This window comes from Lepidochelys kempii, chromosome 9 (assembly GCF_965140285.1).
Source record: "Lepidochelys kempii isolate rLepKem1 chromosome 9, rLepKem1.hap1, whole genome shotgun sequence".
In the NCBI taxonomy this organism is placed as follows: domain Eukaryota; kingdom Metazoa; phylum Chordata; order Testudines; family Cheloniidae; genus Lepidochelys; species Lepidochelys kempii.
This window is the reverse complement of record NC_136388.1, coordinates 55575473-55597696: the sequence shown is the minus strand read 5'-3', so window position 1 is coordinate 55597696 and position 22224 is coordinate 55575473. Positions and strand designations below refer to the sequence as shown.

The window sequence follows — 22224 nt, the reverse complement described above, 5'->3', positions numbered from 1 at the left end:
CTCAAGGGAGGAAACTTTTGCAGTCAATAGTGTTGATGGCGTGTGCATCAATCACTTATCCCGCTGATGTGCCCTCTGGTGCCCGCTAGTGGTGATGGTTTGGGAAGCAGCACTTTCTCTAGCACGTTCACTTGAGTGAAGCCCTAGAGAAAGAGTGAACTCAACTGCCTAGTCTTGGTGTTGAATATTCTGAGCTCTGGGATTGCAGTCAAAGGTCTAAGGAAACCCTCCATTAGAGGTAGTAGCCTTGTGAAACTGACTCCAGAGACACAACTCTGCCTCCTGGAAGGGAAATTGCAGTCCAGGCAGAGAATTTCTCCTCTTTCCCCAGCAGAAATTGGGTTATACAGCAGGTTCTATTGCCCCGTCTCACCCTGGCCAAACAGCCCTGCTGGGTCTGGCTTGATATACAGAATATCCCACAGGAAGCCTCCATCTCAGGCTTGGTTACCCAGGGCTCCAGCCCAATCTGTTCCACATCCCAGCTTCCTCTGCCTGAAGGCTCCTCTCAGCTTCCTTATGGAGCCAGTCACAGCAGTGAGTCAGCGCTAGCTCTCCAAACCCTTTGCTCGGCCATGGCTGCACTATGGATGCTGCCAGCCCAGGTGTGTCAGCCAGGTGCCCAGGGGTGATGGCTGACAGAGCTGTGCCAGCAGAAGGCCACGCAGACATAGCTATACCAGCACAGCAGTGCTTTTACCAGTCTAGCTTGTTTGGCTCATGGGTGGAGGTTTCACTAACCTGGTACCCCCAGGTCTAGCTGCATTCATGCCAGGAGTGCCTGGCCGGTACACAATACAGGCATCCCTATACTAGTAAAGCGTGCCTCGTGGCCTACCAGGGTCTGTCAGGTGATGCTGGCAGCCTATTACAGATGGAAAGCAGAGACAGTACATCTCCAGAAACAAACAGGGGCCCACAAAGATCTTTGGATTGCAACATATTCCCCGGGTACTCCCTGTTCTCATCCTTCGGAAACCAGAGACGGTGGGGAGGGGAAGGGGGACCAGAAAGGCCACGATCACTGCTGAACACAGCTCACAGAAGCCATCCTCTGCTCCCCTTGCCCACTGTGAATGTGAGCTCTGATGATTCTTTCCTTCTGCACAACAGTCCTGCAGTTTGGATTCATCACCATATTTGTGGCAGCTTGTCCTCTGGCGCCCCTTTTCGCCTTGCTCAACAACTGGGTGGAGATCCGCCTTGATGCACAGAAGTTTGTCTGCGAGTACCGTCGTCCTGTGGCCGAGCGGGCCCAGGGCATTGGCATCTGGTTTTATATCCTGGAGGTCATCACCCACTTGGCTGTCATCAGTAACGTGAGTTGTGCTGGGCAGTGAGGGAGAGGGAGAAGCCAGCTCCCAGCATTCAGACGCAGCCAGCCACGTTGCTGACACTTGGTTAATATAATCATGTAGCATCGTGGTCTCTTGTTTACAGATTGAAGGTAGCCACTGTGCAGGTCGGTATCAGGGACAGGGGACTGAAAGCCAGAACTAAAGAAAATGTTACTGAAATTCTACTTGGCAAATGCAAATCTGTAGACATGATATAGTAACTGGACACAGAGCTGTCGTATGTGACAGAACCACACTCAGATTCAAGGGCTGCTGCAGCTCGGGCCTCTGGCTCAGTAACCCCTATTGGAGCAGCGTTGCCTGACACAGCCTGCTCTGACAGGCTCCTCATCTCTGTGGCTTAATTCCCAAGCATGACAGGCCTGGTTTTCAATGACCAGTGAGAGCTGTGCAGTATTGAAGGGTGTGTCTGCATTTGAAGAATAAATGCTTGCAGCTATAATTGCTAGTGAGCAGAAACCCTGCAGGGATGGCAAGTCTCAATCCAAACTTTCACTGGGGACTTGCCTCAGTAGGAAGTGCAGGGTCAGAGTTTGAGTGGGGAGTTGGTGTCTGGGAGAGGCGGTCCAGCAAACTCAAGAGTCACACAAGGCTTCAGAGTAACAACGTTTAGCCTGAGGCTCAAGCAGGTATGTGGACATCTGTAATGTGGTAGGAACCTGGCTGTAGCACTAGTGTTTTCCTCGTTTCAGGCTTTCCTGATTGCCTTCACTTCAGACTTCTTGCCCCGTCTGTATTATCAGTACACCCGCGCCAGTGACCTGCAGGGCTATGTTAACTTCACCCTGGCGTATGCTCCAAAGCACTTTGCCTCGCAGCACAATGTCACGTGCAGGTAGGAGTCCCAGCTCAGCTGCCTGGGGGGGCCTCAGGACAAAGCTCCTTCCCATTCTCCATTTGAATTGCAACCTCTGATTTTTTCCTAGTGTTTGTTTTCTCTTCAGGACAGTCTCCTCTGTGGGGCCGCAGCTATGTTTGGGAGTGAAAGATGGGCTCAGGAAGGCACATGCTTTGTTTCCACTTAATCCTGTGTGAGACCTGTGCTAAAGTATTTCTCACCAATTATTGAGCATACTGCCCCATCCAGCTGGGGGTGGGAGAGGGAAGGGAGACCTAAAGGCTAGTTCAATTTATTAGGGGACAAAAGATACACTATTTCATAGACACACCCAGTTTACACCTGAGTTAGGAAGTGCAGCATTAGCTTCTCTAGGGGAGTGCCACTCGGGTCCTCCTTTATGTACGGGGGGCTCACCTGTTTGTGCTCTTCTCGTAAATCAGTCTTGAAGGAACTTAAATGTGTTTTTTAATTGAGCTACTTCTACTCTGATTTACCTTGCTGCTGCTTGCCAGTCCTGGAGGAATGGGCACATACTCCCTGCTGGAGAGCCAGCATTAGTCATGCCTTACCCTGATGGTTCATGGGCCACATAAATGCCATCAGTTATTAATTCTTAAGAGTGATTACATATGTGGAGGAAGTTACAGAAGGCAAAGTCGGGGGAGTGAAACTACCAGTGGTTGCCCTGAGGATGTTGACATGCAATCAAGAGGGCTGGAGGGCTCCTCTTTCCCAGCTGTGACCCCCTCTAGGTGTAATGTCATCTTCTCTTCCCCAGGTACCGTGCATACAGGGATGAGAGCGGCAGGTACTCGCTAACCTATTGGAACCTACTAGCAATCCGCCTGGGCTTTATTATAGTGTTTGAGGTATCTCCCTCTCGTTTTCCTCAACCAGTTCCTCCGGCCAAGGTTTTTTCCCTTTGCTGTCCAATTTCTCATTTTAAGTTCTTTCTTTCTTTCTTTCTACACCTGTCCCCAGGGCATGTACTGTCCGGCTCAGCATAGACATTGCCCTTGTGGGGTTGAAGAGAGTGTGCTCTCTGGGGGATACTTCTTGGTTCAAGTCCTTTCAGTGCCTGTCTCGTTCTCTGCAGTGCTCCTGTTGCTTGGCTGAGAACTCCACCCTGCATGGGTCAGGCACCTCCATGCTGTTCCTTACTCATCTGGTCTTGCTTCAGAAAGAATCAGCTGTCTGATTGGACACATTGCTCTTTTCCTCTTGTTTTCAGCATGTGGTTTTCTTTATTGCTCGTGTGATAGACCTGATGGTGCCCGACATTCCTGAGTCACTGCAGATCAAGGTGAAGCGTGAACGTTATCTGGCCAAGCAGGCACTGGCTGAGAACAAGGTAAATCTCAGGGGCAGTGGTCTTTATTCTACATCGGGGTAGTCAGTAGATGATCTGTGGGCCACATCTGGACTGTCAGATGCTTTTGAACAGACCCTGAAATCTTTTTATTTACGTTGGAGTCCTGAGTTTCTGTGGGCATCCCACTGCCCATGCCTGGAAGATGTCCAGATGAAATGCACTAAAGTAACACCCTATGCCTTTTGGTCTTCAGATGTTCATTAGCAGCTGGGGGGCTCCCTGTTCATAACACCTTTCTCCATGGTCATTGATAATCTCTTCACTCATTTCTGTTGCTCTCCAAGTTTCGTTGTGGCTGTAGTTTCTAGACAGGCTTATCGGTCAGTTCTGCCCCCTAGGTCTTAAAATTCCAGGCTTCATTGGTTACGTAACTCATGCCTTCCTCCCTTAAACATAACTGATGCCAAAGCAGTTTGGTCACTGTCTGTAGGATAGCTTTCTAACTCTCTAATGCTGTGGATACTAATTGTCCTTTCTCCTTTTGATCCATTGCTGAGGTAGGCCCTCTTTGAGAGAAAGGAAGTCAGAGCCACCTCCAGCACTACGCAAACAGCACCTAAAGACTGGGAGCTAGATGGGGTGCATGAAAACCAGGAGCCTACCCAACTGCGGATGATGACATCTACACACGCATTAGCTGCTAGTCCTGAAGCTCATCCTCAGCAGCAGTTTGATCCTGAAGCAGAACCCCCATGAATTGCTGTTGAATCTGTTTTAGAACACACATGGTGACTGCTTCCATGTGGGTGCGAATAAAACTGAGTTCAGCCGTGGAGCACGTGATTTCTAGCACTCTCTCTTTTGGAAGAGATGAACGCAACTTGACTCTGATCCTGAGCTGGGTGTCTGTGTGTAAGAAACCTTGCAGAGGAATGAATTATTTTAGTGAAATTTCAGAGTGGATAAAATGAAGCACTCCAATTAACAGTACAGTGACAGGCATACTTGAATACCAGCTAAGTCCTTAGAGCCCTGCAGGTTAAAGTTAGACACCTGGCAAAAGCCTGGAGCTGCCTGACTGGGGTTGGAAGAAATAATTTATGGAATGTCCTCTGAAGAAATTCCTTCTTGCTCTGAGCTATGGTAGAGGACAGGTGGGCTGTATGTCCCCCAGCTGGCATGAGGTCAGTGTGTAGGAGAAGCAGCGCTTCAGGCTGAAATGAAGCAAGGCCCACTGCTCCAGTGAAGTAGGAAGCAGCAATTCACCAGGCCTGGCTCTTACACAGCTGCAGCAGGGACTTAAGGGAAGTCTAACAACCACAGCATGTTGTCAGACAGGAGCAAGCCTTGCTTCCTCTTCCTGTTATTAGAGAGAGGAAGCTTGGAGTTATGCACTCTATTCCCTTACAGAAGAGAGAGGGGGAGAGCCTGGGTACTAGCTGGGGTTCTTTACACTAGTAGGCATGGAGAGGGGGCTTTGAGGGAACCTACTTACACTAGTGCTGGCCTGGTTAATACCTTTTCCTCCCTGGGGCCTGCACTCCGGTAGGACCACTCAGCCTAGTTATTAGGTAGTAAATCCAGACAGGGAACAACTGACGCTTTAAGATGACAGCTTAAAGTCGTAAAGAACTGTCAAAGGTTATGCTAGCCCCTGCCCTGATGTACATGGAAAAGCAATCTCTTTGAGCATGGGCAGAGAAATACAACACTCCAAGCTGTTTCAGGTTTTTATTTTAGAATTTATAAAATTCCAGTGTCATCCATACTCATGAGCCTTTTTACATGTTTGCATATAGTCTCCAAATTCCAAAGTTAAGGCCAAGGGATCATTGCCATGGAAACATACACTATGGAAGACATTGAAAATAAAGGAAACGGAGCACATACCAGAGCATCTGCTACAGACTGAGGGGCAGCAGGAGACAGTACTAGGTACAATCACTTCATGACCTCTAGCATATAGGGGACCCTGAATTTAACTCAAGCCAAGCTAGGCAACTGATGGGGTTTTTTGTTGTTTTTTTTGGGTAGGGAAGGAAGAGGGTGGCAGGCTTGATGACCTCAAGATGTACCCGTACCCCTTCCCCATCTGGGTTATCTAGCCCTTTTCAGAGCCCCTTTTGCTGGAAAGGAGGGAATACTACCCATGTTCGGTGAGCCACCCCTTTAGACATCTACCATGGGGCCAAAGAGTGGTCAAGTTATTCACCACTGCCTTTGCATAGCCCTGGGACCTGGCTTTTTTCAGTTGACAGCAATTCTCCACTTCACTGTGAGCAACAGGACATTTTGGTATCTGACTTCTGGGCTAGGGTCCTCTTCCAGAGGAGTTTGGGGGGGAAAAAAGAAAGTCAGCATTTCTAAGCCTCACTTGACACAGGTGCAGCATTGGGAACAGCAAGAGGACTGGGGCAAGCCTTCCAATGTAATGACCCTTGCCCCAGTCAGCATTATTGGGGAGAGATTGGGGACTTGCTTGCACAGGAGCTAAAACAGACAGGAAATGGAGGTATGGAAGGAGGACACCCTACTTCCCCACCCCACCAACACAATTTCTCTCTGTGGCTGAGTAAGCAGCTCACTTGAAGCCTCCTTCAAGCAAGCTGTGGCAGTGCTTAGGGTTCAGCAGCTCAGGGGCCAAGATGCTACAGTACAGAGCATGGGATTTACCACATACCGTGGCAAGCCCTGGGCCTTAATTCTCCTGATGCTCTTTGCCTCTGAGCTACAGAAAGTCAAGCTGCTCTAAAGTATTCAGAGTGGACATGCAACCTGCCTCTCTTGAAACCAAACCCACCTTCTGGCTCAGAGTCCTACAGCTCTGAAAGAGGGGGGGACGGTAGGGGAAGAGAGCATGCATTACCCTAACCTTGCTCTTACTTTCATGTGTGTGTTTCTAACAGCTACATGTGCTGATTGATGCTCTTCCACTCTCCCTGCACCTGGTGCAGATAATTCAGCTCTGGCCTCCACAGTGAGATGAGCAGGTTAGAGCATCAGCACTACTGCTAGACTTGGAGGCCACCCACAGACTGGTTTTTGAGGTAGAAAGAAGGCAATAGTAAATAGTGACAAATTCCCTACCCCTTGTGTCTAAATGCTGTCAGAGGGAGGGGGAAATTATGTAGCTTCAGCATTGCAGTTCCCATCAGCTGGCTCCTGGGCCATGTTACCATAGCAAATTGGGCTGACCCAAATTCTGTTGCACCCCATAATACTGTCATGTCCTGGCTCCGACCAGCTCTGCTGCTGTTGGGAAGAACAAACTAGGGGTGAAGGGGGAACACTGGGAAGTAGCCATATTTTTACTCTCACATGTTGGAAGACTCATCAAGTGTGCATGAGACTCTAGAGTCTCAATGCTACACATGGACATGCTCAGTGCCATATATCACTCAAGGCTTTTCTACTTGACCAGGGGATCCCTTGTGTCACTGCTGGTCCCTTCCACTGTCATTGCTTCTACAGATTATTGTATTGTTCTTTAAGCAGTTTCTGATCTTTAGACTTTTAGCTCACTCCACACATCCACTATCACTGTTAGATGGATTTTTGGCAGTTCAAAGGAAAAGCTGATTGCACTCTACGACAGTAAAATAAGGCCCGGGATAAACACAAAGGAAAAAGGGCAAACGTTTTGGCTTTTTAGAAAGTCAAGGAAATTTATTTCCTGAGGTCATGAGACAGGAAGTTGATTCCTAGCCACAGTAAAGGAGGTCTCCTAATGAAGACTGGAGTGCCTAGCAAGACATGCTCAAGGTATCTGATCACTGTCACCACTTTGGCAGTTGTGAAGCTTAGCAGATGAAAGTCACTTATGACACTTCAAACAAAAAGCTGTGTCTGAGTTGGGGGGGTGGAAGGAACTATCCATTTATAGTAGGTCCTAAACCCAGTTACAACAGACAAGTAGAATGGGTTCTAGCACTCCACACAGCATTAGGAGACCTCGCAGGGCAATTTACTTGTGGTCCAGCCGCTGGGTCAGAATTCAAACAGGAAGTATTTGTGGCAGGTTAGTGTCAGGTCAGCTGGCTGGAGGAGATGTTTCTGCTTCCAGGTCATTATCGTTTAGGGCCCCAGGGAAGAGTCTTAGGGGCCACTTGAGCCCCAAAGCTGGGGAAATCTTCCGAACTGCTCATATCAGGGGCCTAGAGCAAAGGAGAGAGAATGGTCCAAGTTATATAGGCTAGCTGCAGTTCTATACAACACTCAAGAAGCTCAGAGACAACTGAAGCATTCAAGAAATATCACATGTGCAAACAACATGAAGATGTCATGAGTGAGGCCACATATGGAAGAATGTTCTAGGATATCAAAGGTTTCAGAGTAGCAGCTGTGTTAGGCTGTATTCGCAAAAAGAAAAAGGAGGACTTGTGGCACCTTAGAGACTAACCAATTTATTTGAGCATAAGCTTTCGTGAGCTACAGCCGATGAAGTGAGCTGTAGCTCACGAAAGCTTATGCTCAAATAAATTGGTTAGTCTCTAAGGTGCCACAAGTACTCCTTTTCTTTTTAGGATATCAAAGTTCTTGAAAGGTACAGAGGACATGGACAATACAGCAACAGGGTTTTAGTAGGACCCAAGAAAACAGCAGGTAATTCATTAAGATGGGTCACAAAAGGATCATGATCTGAATTAACCAAATCAATTCAGAGTATCAGGGAAGCAGATTCTGCAGGAAGGTCGGAAGGACGTCTACGTCTTGGGGAGACTGACACCAAGTATAGTTTGCCCACTGTTTCCTCAGTGGTGCCAGATCTACCTTAATACTCAAATGCTATCCTCCTCATTGCTGTAATATGCAGTAGTATTGAAGTATTCCTGCTAACAGGCAAGGCTTTTCTGTACAGTGGCAGGAGAGACACTAGCTGGGTCAGAGGTTCTTGACACCCCTTAATTTTTATGGCTCAGGCAAGCTTTAGAACTGAGACCTGCCAAGTCCTCAGTGCACCCTGGGAGGACCAAGTGGCCAAGAAGAAGGTATTTGGCTTAGTAGCTTATCCCCTGCCTTTCAGATAATGGTCAGAAATGGTCACCCTAACCTTGAGTTCCACAATAACAAAGTGCCAACCACAGCCGCTTTGGCAGGCAATCTCCGCTCCAGGGGCTGTGGAGGAGAGATTCGCCAGGCTAGCAGCTCCTTTCAGAGCCTCTACAGGAGGATTCTGGTGTTCCTAGCAGAGGGGAGAGTGACAGCAGCAGAGGAAAGCTGGGCAATTTAGAAACCCAACATACTAACATCTAGGGGCCTAGCACATACTGTCGGCAAGCTCTCCAGGTGATGAGAGAGATTCTTGACACCTCCCAATTGTCAGGAAAGGCCTAGAAATCCACTAAAAAAAAAGGGAAGAACATAATTCTGAAACAAGTTACCTACCTTTCATAACTGTTGTTCTTTGAGATGTGTTGCTCATGTCCATTCCATTCTAGGTGTGTGCGCACCCACGTGCAGAGTTGTCAGAATTTTTTGCTTTAGTGATAGCCGCAGGGTCAGCTGTGGTGCCCTCTGGAGTGCCACGCTCATGTGGCAACGTATCAGGCGCCGCTAGCCCTGTGCCCTCAGTTCCTTCTTGCTGGGCAACTCCGACAGAGGGGTAGGCAGGTAGTGGAACGGACATAAGCAACGCATCTCAAAGAACAGTTACAAAAGGAAGGTAACAGTTTTTTCTTCAAATGCTTGCTCATGTCAATTCCATTCTAGGGGACTCACAAACAGTATCCCAGGAGGTGGGCTTGGAGTTCCCGGCTGTGTGGCTTGCAACACCGCTCTACCAAAGCCAGCATCGTCCTGGGCTTTCTGGGTAAGCGCGTAATGGAATGTGAATGTGTGGACAGACGATCAGGTAGCGACCCTGCTGATATTTTGGATCAGCACCGGGCCACGAAGGCTGCTGCAGCTTGCGCCCTGGTTGAATGGGTGATCACAATTGCCAGTGGTGGCACTTTCACCTGTTCATAGCAAAAATAAATATACAGGCAGTGACCCATGACGACACTCTGGGTGACCACAGGAATGCCCTTCATCCTGTCTGCCTCCACAACAAATAGTTGCATCGACTTACAGAATGGCTTAGTCCTTTCTATGTAAAAGGCTAGTACACTCTCTGGACATCAGGAGGGTGATCTATGGTCCTCATCTGATTTATGAGGTTTTTGGAAAGAAGATGGTAAGTATATGTCTTGACTAGTATGAAACTGTGAAACTACTGTGGGCTTGAAAGCTTGGTGCTGCCGCAGTTGGACCTCGTAGAATACCATATAGGGCAGTTCTCAGGTAAGTGCCCTAATCTCAGAGACCCTACAGGCTAACGTTATTGCCACCAGGAGAATTGCAGAGTGTAGCCCAGAGGTATTATACTGAGCACCCAATGGTTTGAAGTTACTTGCGACTATGCTGACTGGAAGCGATGCAGACGGTTGAAGGAGTAGGAAGGTGGATCCTGAGAACTGACTGCAGTGCCGTCCTTGAGTGCACCTCAAAATGAGTGCTTCTGGCCACCCCGGTGTTTCGCTGGACCACGCTGAGTAGGCAAACAGGAGGTGGAGGGGTGACCATGATTGAACCTCTCTCTCTTCCTCCTAAAGAAGCCTTGCCAGAGAGGCCAAGGTCTAGGAGGTAGCAGGAATTGCATACGCCACAAACGGCAAGAAAACAAGCCTAGTGAGCAGAGTGGCTCGAGAATCCTCAAATCCATGTAGCTTCACATCCGTTTGCTCTGAAAAGAGCCCATTGCCTTTGAAGGGAAGGTCCTGGATGGAGGACTGCCTCTGCTAACACAGACCCAAGGATTGAAGCCAGGAACTGCGCCTCATAACTACAGCCAAGACAAAGACCCTGGCCACCGAATTGGCTGCCCCAGGCCATCTGGAGAGAGCCCCTCGCCACCGTGGTACCTTCCTCCAGGATGGTAGCAACCTCCTGAGGCACGGAGTCCCACAAGTTACAGTTGTATCTCCCCAACAAAGACTGGTGGTTCGATACTCTGAACTGAAAGCTGGCTGTAGAATAAACTTTTCTTCCAGAAAGGAAACAGACACGCCAGGAAGCTGGACCTATGTGGCACTCACTTGCCCTTGCCTGTCCCTTTCATTGGCCGCAGATATGATTAGCGACCCTGGGGGTGGATGGGTATACAAATATTTGAATGCATTAGCAGGGACAAATATTTCTTTTCTGCCCAGGTGGGCAGGATAAGAGATGGGATTTGCCACAGGGCCTTGGCTATCTTCAAAATCTCCTCATGTATCAGCAGTGTGGTTCATGATGGGGCTGCCACTGTTAGAATGTTGAACAAGTTGCCCGACTGCTCCGCCAGTTCCTCCACTTCCAAGCCCAAGTTTGAGGTCACCCTTCTAAGCAGGGCTTGGTGCTCGTTAAAGTCCTCACAGGGACTGACGTGTGAGGGCCCTGCTACTGCTTCGGCTGACGAGGATGATGATTGCACCACTGGGGGAGGACCTGGGGCATTGTCCCCCATAGGGGAGGGCTCCCTTGGAGTAGGCACTTGCTCTTCTACCCCAACATCGGAGTCCGGGCCGTGCACTGAGTCTGGTACAGTCATTGCAGGGGGTTGCTTCTCCAAAGCAGCAAGGGAAGAATGGTGTGAGAGAGGCATTAGCATCACCAGCATGCCCCACACATTCCAATTGGGCCATTGGTCTGGCCACTGACCCTACAACCATCCCGGCAGTGTGGAAGCAGAGAGAGCCTCCGGTGCCCACAAGATTTGCTGCTGCCATGGCAAGGGGCTAAAGTCCCACTCTGACCTAGACGAGTCCCTTTCCAGTGACCAAGGCAGGACTGTAGATGCGTGTGTCTGGCAGCTGACCATAGGTGCCAGGGAGTGGTCCCTCAAGTAAGATGATCAGTGTCTCTCAGAGGACTGGTGCCGGGGTGTGGAGACCAGTGCTGGAAAGGTGAGATGTCCCGTACCAGCGGAGACCTGCGCCAGGACATCGGCTGGTGAAAGGACGATCAGTGCTGGGTGTACAGAGACTGATGCCTCACTGAAGGTCACCTGTGCTGTTGGAGACCAGGACCGCAGTGACGGCGACCTGAGCCGTCTGACCAGAGACTTAGGTTGCGGAGTCAGGGATCTTGGTCATGGAATACTGCCTCTGCTCCGGGGAGGGATGGCATTCAACTGCCCTCTGAGGTGGTCTTATGGCTGGCTTGCCCTTAGAACGGGGAGCCTTAGCCACCTCCAATGCGCTGGAAGGGCTCTCTGGTCCCTAGCTGCCTGGAGGGCCTCAGACATCGAAGGTACAACCAGGTGCCAGGGTCCCTACTGCTCCCAGGAGTGGGATCCCTGGGGGATCCAGCCTGAGAGGTAACCCCTTGAAGCTCCAGAGAGGGCAGTCAGGCCTGTCTCTCCTTGTTTGGTGCCAGGGAGCCTTGCTTTTTCAGGTGCTTCTTGGACACCGGCAGAGCTCAGTGCTGGGCAGAACACTCTTCACCAACCCCAAGGAGCTAAGTGTAGAGTTGCAGCATGAAGGCTCTGACACTGGATGAAGTGCAGCCTCCATAAGAAGGGCCCTTAGACGAATGTCCCGCTCCTTTTGAGTTTGGGTCGAAAGTCCTTGCAAATTTGATACCTGTCCTTTATGTGCGACTCTCCCAAGCACTTCAGGCAGTGGCGGGGAGGGTTGCTAACAGGCACAGGCCTATTGCAGGTTGAACAAGGCTTGAAACCCGGGGACGGGGCATGCCCCACCCCGGGGCAAAGTCCCTACTGAGACTAACCCTTAACATCTAATTACTAACTACTGTAAACAACTATATACAAAGAAAACAAACAATAGGTGCTGGAGAAAAAACTTGTCCACTTGCGAGGCAAGGAGAAGTTGCTCCGACCAACCACCAGGGGCAGTAAGAAGGAACTGAGGACATAAGGCCGGCGACTCCTCATATACCAGCACACGAGTGCGGCACTCCAGAGCGTGCCACAGCTGGCCCTCCGGATACCACGAAGACAAAAAATTCCAACACCTGTGCACATGGGCATGCACACACCTAGCATGGAATAGACATGAGAAAGCACTAAAAGAAGAACAGGCATTGATCCCCAATGAACAGTGAGATGACCCTCCGGTTCATATCCTGGCCATGCAGAGTCCATGGCACAGGAACAGTCTCTGGGAAGAGGAACCTCTGGAGGTGCAATAGCAGAAGCAGCACTCACCTTCTCATTGCTGCCAGCTGCCCAGGGGGCATCTCTCACCACAAATCCCTTGGATGGGGCCTTGGACTCCTCATGTGCGGAGGGTTTCATGTACACCTGCATTGCCTCATTGTCCACCACATCAGCTAGCTGCAGGGAGAGGAGTTCTCTTTGTATGGTGATGTACCTTGTGTTCCCTACTTAGTCAATGAAGTCTCCCCTGCCCCACAGCATCAAACAGCAATTGCTGCCAGTAGCAGCTTAAGACTAGCATGCTGCACCCCTCAGAGAGGCAGATGACACCCATTTTATTGGCTGCTCTATTCATTCATTTACCCCCCTCACTTCAGTTGCACATGGCAGTGGCCACATAGACTGCCTTGACACTGCTTCACAATCCAACACCTACTCGGGGTTCTAATTTCTAGGGACAGCTGCACAGAACAGCTGAAATTGCCATGAGCACAGTAGTGTTTTCCTCCTCCTATCCGTCTCTCACAGATTCCTCTCCCAAGTGGCAGGAGACAGAGAGATCTGGACATTCAGTGATTATCATGCAGCAGTATGCCCGTAATAGCGAGCTGAGCTCCCTGCACACACAGCAGGGACTTACAGTTTTTAGGCCCATAGTCTCCACTACGAAGGAAGTTAATTAACTGGGCTGTTTATGCCACAGACCAGAGCCATTCTTCTGGCCTTCACTTCCCTTCCTCCTCCACTACTCACATATTCCTCCTCCAGGTTCAGGATATGATCGATTGCTTCCTCCACATTATCAGGGAGCCCAGTCACAGTCACACAGTTGGGGTCAGATGCACCACTCTGGGGGAAGCGGATATCCACCTGGAATGCAAGGCACAGCAGAGGGTTTTAGATGTGCACCAGCCCCTCTCAGGTGGCTCATCATTCTGGAGGTCCATGGCTAGGCTGCAGTGATGACCCCACAGGTGCTCACAGTCAGAGGGTTCATTTGCACTGGACCATACCAAGCCCTGGTGGGGAGTGTTTGGTTTCCAGTACAAGGAAGTGCTGAGCTGGAACCCATACATAATAGGAAGCCTCATTCCCAGCAGAATGGAGACTGATCAGCTTGGGAGCGGGGGGCTCTGACCCTTCTCCAGCCACTGCTGCCGTTTGCTCAGCATCATAGAATATCAGGGTTGGAAGGGACCCCAGAAGGTCATCTAGTCCAACCCCCTGCTCGAAGCAGGACCAATTCCCAGTTAAATCATCCCAGCCAGGGCTTTGTCAGGCCATCCTGCAGCTTCATAGTGTTGTGCAGCCCAGAGCCCAGTAGGGCTGAGCTGCTCTACCACAAGCACCTGCCCGGGGCAGAGTCCCCACTTCTGCAAAGCGCTTAGAACTGTGGCAGCCAGCGTGCAGGTGATGGCTCCCACTGCCATTACAGCCTGCCATGCTTTACCAGCCACTATGGTGGTGGGAGGTCTAACCACTGCGTCCTCAGCTATCTCCACCTCTGTCAAACTACTGCTAGTGCCGCCTCACAACACTAGACTGCTGGCAAAAACCAGCGGGTTCTAGTGAGCTTCTAGGATTCTCCAGCAGCTCTCAGCTTGTTTTGGACACTAGAGCCCCATGGACAGAGTGGTACTTGAGATGCCACAATTTCCTCTTCAAAGAGCAGCTTTCCAGCCTTCCCAATTTTCAAGAGACAGAAGGGAAGTGTAGGTCTGCAGCCTGACACAGACTCAGAGGTCTGAGCTCCCCCCAGGGCTATCAGTGGGCTGTTCACGGCAAAGCTAAAAGACAAATGCAGCGTCAGTGATGTTCATTATTTCACTGCTGATCATTTCAAGAGACAAACCTTGCTAAAGCCTTTCTTCCAAGAGCCCAAACAATCCTAATCCAGCCTGAGACAGGTACATGGCCTGTTGCTTTGGACACTGCTGGAAGGTAATCCAGTATTACAGTGAAGCCGTCTAGAACAGAAGTGTCTCCCACACACTCAGAGGGACCCAAGAACCCAAGCTGCCCCCTACTCGGCTCCCCTCAGTCACAAACAGCTTCCATAAAGCAGCTGTGTTTTCAACAGGAAAATCTGAATCCACTGAAAGTGTCAGAAGATGTAAGGGCACCACAAACACTGAATCCAACAGCAAATTCAATACAGAGCGTATGGGACTCTTTGGATTTTTATCTAAAGCTGCCAGATTTCCAGGGTCCTGGGTACTCAGCTCTGCGAGACCACTGGGGAATGTCAAACTCCCCTCAAAGAGTTGCCTAGATGATAGCACTGGTTCCCCACAGGCTCCAAGCAGGGGGAACCAGGAGGCCATGGTCCCATCACTTTTAAAAAGCCATAAGGGCGAGCGTGGTGGGGGAGAAAGAGGAGTGAAAGCAGGGGGCAGAGCCTCAGGGGAAGGGACAGGCCCCCATTCGGGCACCAGTGGGGAGGCCACCCACACTTTTAGGAAGCTTCTGCCACTCCTGGCTCCATAATCAGTGACAGGGCAGCAGATAAAAGCTGTTCCCTCTCACTCGGAAGAGCCATTCAGCTCAGGTCTGAAAGTGTGAAATGATCAGACCATTATGATTGTGATGGACAGGTGCCACTGACAGAGGCAGTTGAACAGTTGTGGCTTAGCCCTGGGAACAGCACAGAGGGAACACACAGAAGCAGGTCTGCCAGATTAAATCCACCCAGGCCACAGACACTCAGGATACATCTACACTGCAACTGACCACCTGCATCTGTCCCACGTCAGCCGACGAGGGTTCAGGCTGCAGGACTATGCAATTGCAAGGTAGCTGCTTGGCTCAGGCTGGAGCCAGGGCCCACCAACCTGAGCATCTATCCTGCAGTTAAACAGCTCTGTAGCCCCAGGCAGCTGACAGGCCAGCCTCAGGTGTTCAACTGCAGTGCAGACACAGCCTAAGGGCTCAGTGGAGTTCTCTCTCGGCCTACGTATGGAACACTGGAGTCGTGTGCCCCACCCTGGGAAGAGCTCCAGAAACCAACGGGAACTCAGGCACCCTGGGTCACCATTTCCAGAGATACCATTTTGCTCCAGGGGAGGCGGGGGGGGGGGGGGGGGGAGAGAAGAAGAAGAGAGAGAGGGAAGGGAGGAGAGCAGGCTGCTTTAACCCATTCCTAATTGTGGTGTCCAATCAACTTTGCTGCTTGGGGTGTATGAAGGAGCCATAGGTCCATCTATGCCCTGGCATGCAGCCCTGACTCAGACTACAGTAAGCACAGGAAGAGAGCAAGGCCTGTACAGCTAGACAGGCTGGGGCCTTGCCTTGCCTCCCATCACCTAACTCCTACGTGCAGCCATCTCCAGCTCAGTCACAGTCAAGCCCTCAGAGAGATGCCCTGTAACACAGCAGCACCATCATCCCTCCAGCCTTTGCAGCCCAGGTCAGGGTTTTGCAGAGGGCAGAAAGCATGGGCATTAAGAGCACCAAAGTCCTGGGTTTGAAGTAGTTCAAGCTACCCCAGCCATTGTACAGCAGCCCCCGCAATGGATCCAGCGTACTCTCCATGCCCACCTTGAACTCATCCATGATTTTGCGGATGGCTTTGCCCCGTGCTCCAATGATGCGGGCATGAACACGATGGTCAAGCGTCACATCCTCAGAGACCATCTGCTCCAGCTCGCCCACAATCTTCATGATGGCGTCTCGGGCTGCCTCTGTGTTCTTCTCATAGCCAGTTATGGTGATCTGATCCTGGGACTAGGAAAGCAGGTGGGGGAGGAAGTTAGAATGGAGTTGCTGGGAGCAAACCCATCCTGGACCTCTAAGGGAGAGGTCTGACTGGAAGGCAACACTACAGGAGACTCTGGGCTGGAAACCAAGTGCAGTGTTAGACTGGCCTGCCTGGGCAGGCTCGGGGTTGTTTTTCTTTGATCAGCATTTTGCAGTGAGCAGCTGCTGGAAATGTCACGCATGCTCTATTCAGAGTCCAGAGCCTCTATTATGCCCCAGAAGGCTTTATCCCCCTCCAGTCCTCACCTGGTTATCATCATCCTTATCCGGGAACTGGATGTTGACCTCATGCTCTGTGCGGATCTGGGTGATCACTGCCCCCTTTCTTCCAATAATTTTAGGGTGGTATTTGGGGTCAACACTGACAGTGAGCTTGAAGCTTCGCAAGGCCTGTAACGAGAAGGGAGACCCTCTCAAGCGCTATAGCAGAGTATACACCAAGGTTTGACCAATTGCATCTATTCCTGTCTATGTCAAACTTCTCCCTCCATCTTTCAAGTATCCTGCCTGTAAGGGGACACCACACATTTAGGCAGATTCTGGGGGAGTTTTCTGCTCTCCCTGTGACATGCCCTAGGTTGTCCCACAGTGGCTGCTCTGGGTGGCACTACCTGAACATGTGCACATGACTGCAGAGCCAAAGTACTTGTGTGCACATCTGCCACTGGCCTGTGCTTCTGTTGAACCTCTGCTCATTTACTCATAGCTCCCTGCTCATGACAGTGCCTCGTTGTTCTGTGCTGGGGACTGTAGAGAGGAAACCCAACAGAGCAGAGGAGCCAGGGAGGATGACCAAACTACCACACTTCACGTGAAGAGGATAGAGAATGGGACTCGGAAGCATTCCTCACAGAGCGAGGATTAAAAGCTGTTGGGTGAAATCCTGGTTTCACTGAAGTTGATAGCAGAACTCCCCAGATGACTTCAAAAATCAGCCAAGATTTCACCCATTGTCTACACAGCAGATTCCACTTCCAGGTCAGATGGAGGAGTGATGGAACACAAGCCACTGGCCAAACCAGTTACTGTATGCATTGTGTCACTGCAGAAAGATTGCCCCATTCCAAATGCCTCGCCTATTGGGGATAAAAAACTGGACAGACCGATCACTACCTTTTCATCAGCTCACACTGTGCAGATGGGCTTTTTAGAATCCACTTGTTCTTTTTAATTAAAGTTACATTTGGAGTAACACAAAGTGGAATGGACTCTTACCATCAGGTTAGTAGCTAATGTGGCTGTAACTGCCATAGTTACAGTGCAGCAACTTGGGTTACGGGAGCTTGTAACTCAGCCTTCAAGTTCACTTGAGGCAGAAGCAAACAAGCCATTGTAACTCTAAATTCCTTATCTTAGGCCAAGGAAGCTGCCTCCAATAGTGCTGCAGAGCCCAATCCATCGGCGCTTCCACTTTGCTGCCAGCTAGGTGAACGTTGTTCTGGAGGCCACTGATCATTTTCACATTACTGCCCAGGTTCAGAGGGCAGTGTCCAGCTGTCAGAGGCAGCAGAGGGGGGTCTGAAAGGGTGATCCCATGTGCCTACCCTAAGAGCTCAGATATCAGGCCAAACACACACTATTTACAAGGGTGCGTTCTGCCTCTATACATCCTCCAGTATCACTGACCCCTTTTACACAAAGCTAGAGACAACACTTGGGCTGGGGGCGGAGGGGGCTAGTTCTCCTAGGAGCAAGAGGGACAAGGAAGCAGGCCGTGCCACTAGGGCTTACCCGATCTTCTTGCTCAGCCTGCAGTTCCTTCACTCTCTCCAGCAGTCCGGCCTTTGCGCGGTCCAAGTTTGCAGCGAGCCCAGTGATACTGATGACATCAGACCGAAGTTCAGGGGCAGGGACTTGGATGTTCACCTAAATGACAAACACCTGTTTTCACTTTGGGCCAATAGACAGCCAGTTCACATGCCACTTCACTGCTGAGGGAAGAGCCTGAGGTTGCAGCATCACTGCCACGGCCACCACCACCACCACACCAAAGCAAAACTTCAGTTCATCACTGTGTGACTAGTTCTTGACTGTGCAGCTAGTATGTGGTAGCTCTTGCACCAAACTAGAGAGGTTTAGGAAAGGGAAAGGTTTGAGCAACAGGGCCCTGTTGCTACCAGTACACACAGGAATGGCCAGTCTTGGTCAAGACATAGGTCCACCTAGTCCAGTATCCTGTCTGACAGTGGCTAGTACCAGTTGCTTCAGAAGAGCCCTGCAATAGGCAGATGTGGAATAACCTGCCTCCAGGGCATCAGCCAGGAGGCTGCAGAAATCAAACACTAGTGCCACTATTCCAGGTGGATTCTAACTGCATCTCATGGACTTTAAGGCCAGAAGGGACCACTGTGATCTAGTCTGACCTCCTGCACATTGCAGGCCACAGAACCTCACCCACCCACTCCTGTAATCAGGGTGGATTTGATTTAAAATCACTAGTCACCAAGACATGTGACATGCATCTGATGAAATGGGTATTCACCCATGAAAGCTTATGCTCCAATACGTCTGTTAATCTATAAGGTGCCACAGGACTCTGCCGCTTTTAGTCACCAAGACAGAATTTAATCATGGATTTCTATACAAAAAGTGCATTCTTGTTGGTTATAACCTTAATTCATATTCTTCACAACTCAGATGTAGGTTTCATTTTTAGAAGGTTCACACTATACATTTTTAAAGTTATTTATTTTGAAAACTTTTCAGATTAGTTTTACAGCTATATCAGAAAATGAATGATTGGTTGGTTACTTCAAAAGTTACCAAAAGGTAACTGAAGCGGATATTTATGAAGTTCTCCTCCCAACGACTATCAATATTTGGAGGATTTTCTTGCAATGCTGTATTAGGATGAGAAAAACCACCAGACAGTCATTTAAATTGTTTTATTTAACTAAAACATTACGTATTCTGGATTTTTCCTTCAACAGCAAATATTTTAACAAAACAAGTATACGATTTTTTTGAATTTAGTTAAATGTTCAAGTTTTTTAAAATCAGCTTTGTCTTTATTAAAATTTTTTTTTTTTAAACAAAAAGTAAAATAGACTACGTCAGCAAGCTCAGCATGAGAAACTTAAAATATTGGCTTCTGCAGCTAACTCAGTCATCTTCACCTTCATTTTCTTGTTTGTTCATAATCTGGAAAAGAAAAACAAGCTTTCCTGCTTTTTCAGATCCCAAACAAATTTCTCAATTTGGAATGAATTAGTCCAAAGGAAGAAAAGGTTCTTTCTACACTAGCAGAAGCAGCTACTGCTGTTAAAAGTGAGATCATCACTTCAACAGTCTCTGAATCCAGTTGCTTAAGTGACTTCCACCAGTTCGCTGGTGTGATTATATGTTTGCTGTTTTAAAGACATTTCTTGAACGGGTCACCCTTAACTCTGAAGTTTATTATAGTTGGCATTATGGAGGGATGATTGCTGGGTGTCCATGTCATAGCCAACTCCTCTTCTTCAGCAGTTAAGGTTTGACCCTGGTACCGAGTATTGAGAATATCGGCAAGAAAATGAGCTGGAGATAGTGCTTGTCTTATTTGTTTTTTTAATGCTTGTAATTTAACTCTGTCATTGCATATTTCTCTTTGTAAAGATCTCTCAGTTCCTTCTAGATTTCAACAGCATCAGCAATAAAACAGCTATTTCCCTGCATTTTGTTCAAGGCTACAAAAATAGGCTTCAGGGTACTCAGCATGTGTACAACATTTCTCTTAAGCCCAACGTTGAGAACTTTGGCTGTGACAGTGCCATCTATTTTTTCATGATTTTGTTCATAAACTGTCATCAGATTAGGCCAGTGCTTGATACAGTGCTCAAAACAGTCCACCACTGAGTTCCATCGCACGTCTTGTTGGAGAGTTAGCTTGGTTCCTCACACTTTTTTCAGAGCAGCTGCTGCAAAGTGGTGTTACGGATGTATTTTGCAATTTCAACAACATTAGCCTTTATTTCTGGAACACTGAAGTCTTTGGCTAGGAGATGCATCAAATGAGCACTGCAACCCTACGTTATTAGCTTGGGACTCTCTTCACCCTCTTCTAAATAATTTCTCATCTTGATACACTTGCAGCATTGTCTGTGACCAAGCTACATACTAGACATTTGCATTTTTTTTCCCCCCAGTTTGTTATAGCTTTTACTGTTTCTTCCTGTAAGTATTCTGCTGTGTGTCCATTTCCTGATGTATCAATTATTTCTGTAAGGACGACATTCCCTTCTTCTGTTTTCACACAAGCACATACAACAGGATCATTGTGGACATTGCTCCACCCATCAAGACTCAGGTTAACAATTTTACCCTCTAGACCTTTTGCACACTGCTCAGTTTCCTTTCATACACTTTATCCAGCAATTTGCCTGTGACATTTGCTCTGTTGGGTGGACTGTATCCTGGTCTTAATGACTGAACCATGTTAATGAAGTGTGGGTTCTCAATCATTCAGAAGAGAGACTTTGTTGCAGAAACAAACCGGGCAATTTTTTCATCAATTACCTTTCTGTAATCTGCTGGTTCTTATCACAAACTTATCTATGGTTGTTTCTGGATGATGATTTTTTTCTTTTCTTTTTGCTATAGGTGATCTACTGTGGCTACATGACATACATGATGTGACAAACACTATCACTGGCAGATAACCTGAAACTATAGAAAACGATGGTGACCTTGAAGGTGGATAGTCTTCAGAATCCTGTATGTTGAGGACGGATTCTCCTAAACAAAATAAGTCAATGCAGTTAATTATTATTACCACCATACTGCTCATTTAGTATTACTGATCGCATTCATTGACACTCAGTACTACTTTAAGGTGAAATTGTAAACGGAAGATCTGCCTATTTCAGCTATTTATTTTTTATCACAACCGCATCTAAAATGATAGTACCATAGAGTAACTATATATTTTGCTCCAACATGAGAATTCAAGAATAGTCCAGAAGGAAGACAGGCAGTCCTTAACAAGTATGAAATAAAAAAGTTGACCAACCTGAAGATTCTGCATGTTCAGACATGTTCCTTTCATCATCTTCAATGCAGCTTCCTCCTGAGAAGGAACACTTCTCATGATGTTGTTTCATTTGGGCAACCAGGCCTTGCATTTCTTTGTTGCACTCTTTCCATTTTGCACGCATGCTTCTCTTACCCACAGGTAGAGGAACTTCATTAAAATACTCCCAAACTGGATCTCATTTATGGCCTGCTGCCATTATAGGTTTTCCTTTATAGTGAGTGAATGGTGTGGTAGATCTCAAATCAATGAAGGCTATGCTCAGAAAGACCTCAAGACTTCTGTAATATGCTTTTGATTCTACTGCCTATCCCTCCCTTCTCACATTTATCTCCAGATTTCTTCTCCTTGTCCAGATCTATTCTGCCCCCAACAGTCTTCTATTCATTGAACTTTTTGAAACTTTGCACTTTTAGAGAGGTAAGGGATTGACTCTGTGTACACAAATTCGCAAAGGGACAATAGGGTTGAGGTCTGTTATTTCTCACCTCTCTGTATAGTTTATTAATTTAAAAACAAGCATGTTAACAAGCATGTTATCTCTGGAGAGACAAATCCAGAGTTTGAGAACTGCAAAACTAAGCATCTCTGATGGTATCTTCTGGACTGAGCACTGAGTCCCACTGGGTAGATAGAAAGATTAACCTAAATCTATATAGAAGTGCCTGAAATCCCATAAGATTGGGTCCCTAATTCATGAACTATTGGAACTCATTTACAAAACGTTTCTTAAACACTACATGAATATGTTGTCTTATACTATAGAATTAAAATTTATAATCCCTACTCTATGAGGAGATATCTTTG

General features: G+C 48.4%; 2 protein-coding genes across 5 annotated transcripts in view; one reads left to right on the top strand and one right to left on the bottom strand.

The window, feature by feature from the left end:
* The window catches only part of ANO7 (anoctamin 7), a 34291-nt gene extending 24782 nt beyond the window's left edge, over nt 1–9509 (top strand). Inside the window, exons 19-23 of one of the 2 annotated variants that reach the window (XM_073360455.1) lie at nt 1114–1319; nt 2051–2193; nt 2978–3068; nt 3431–3550; nt 9221–9509. In XM_073360455.1, the coding sequence (XP_073216556.1) occupies nt 1114–1319; nt 2051–2193; nt 2978–3068; nt 3431–3550; nt 9221–9478 (818 nt within the window). In that variant the 3' untranslated portion in view covers nt 9479–9509. Of the gene's footprint in view, nt 1–1113; nt 1320–2050; nt 2194–2977; nt 3069–3430; nt 3551–4072; nt 5619–9220 lie in introns of those variants that run through there. The other variant, XM_073360454.1, reaches the window with a different exon arrangement.
* HDLBP (high density lipoprotein binding protein) overlaps nt 5229–22224 on the bottom strand; it is a 91425-nt gene continuing 74429 nt past the window's right edge. For all 3 annotated transcript variants that reach the window (XM_073360450.2, XM_073360452.2, XM_073360453.2), the window contains exons 23-28: nt 18141–18275; nt 16656–16799; nt 16191–16376; nt 13407–13523; nt 12702–12830; nt 5229–7665 (exon numbers count right to left, since the gene is read on the bottom strand). In XM_073360450.2, coding sequence (XP_073216551.2) covers nt 7579–7665; nt 12702–12830; nt 13407–13523; nt 16191–16376; nt 16656–16799; nt 18141–18275 — 798 coding nt within the window. In that variant the 3' untranslated portion in view covers nt 5229–7578. The remainder of the gene's footprint in view (nt 7666–12701; nt 12831–13406; nt 13524–16190; nt 16377–16655; nt 16800–18140; nt 18276–22224) is intronic.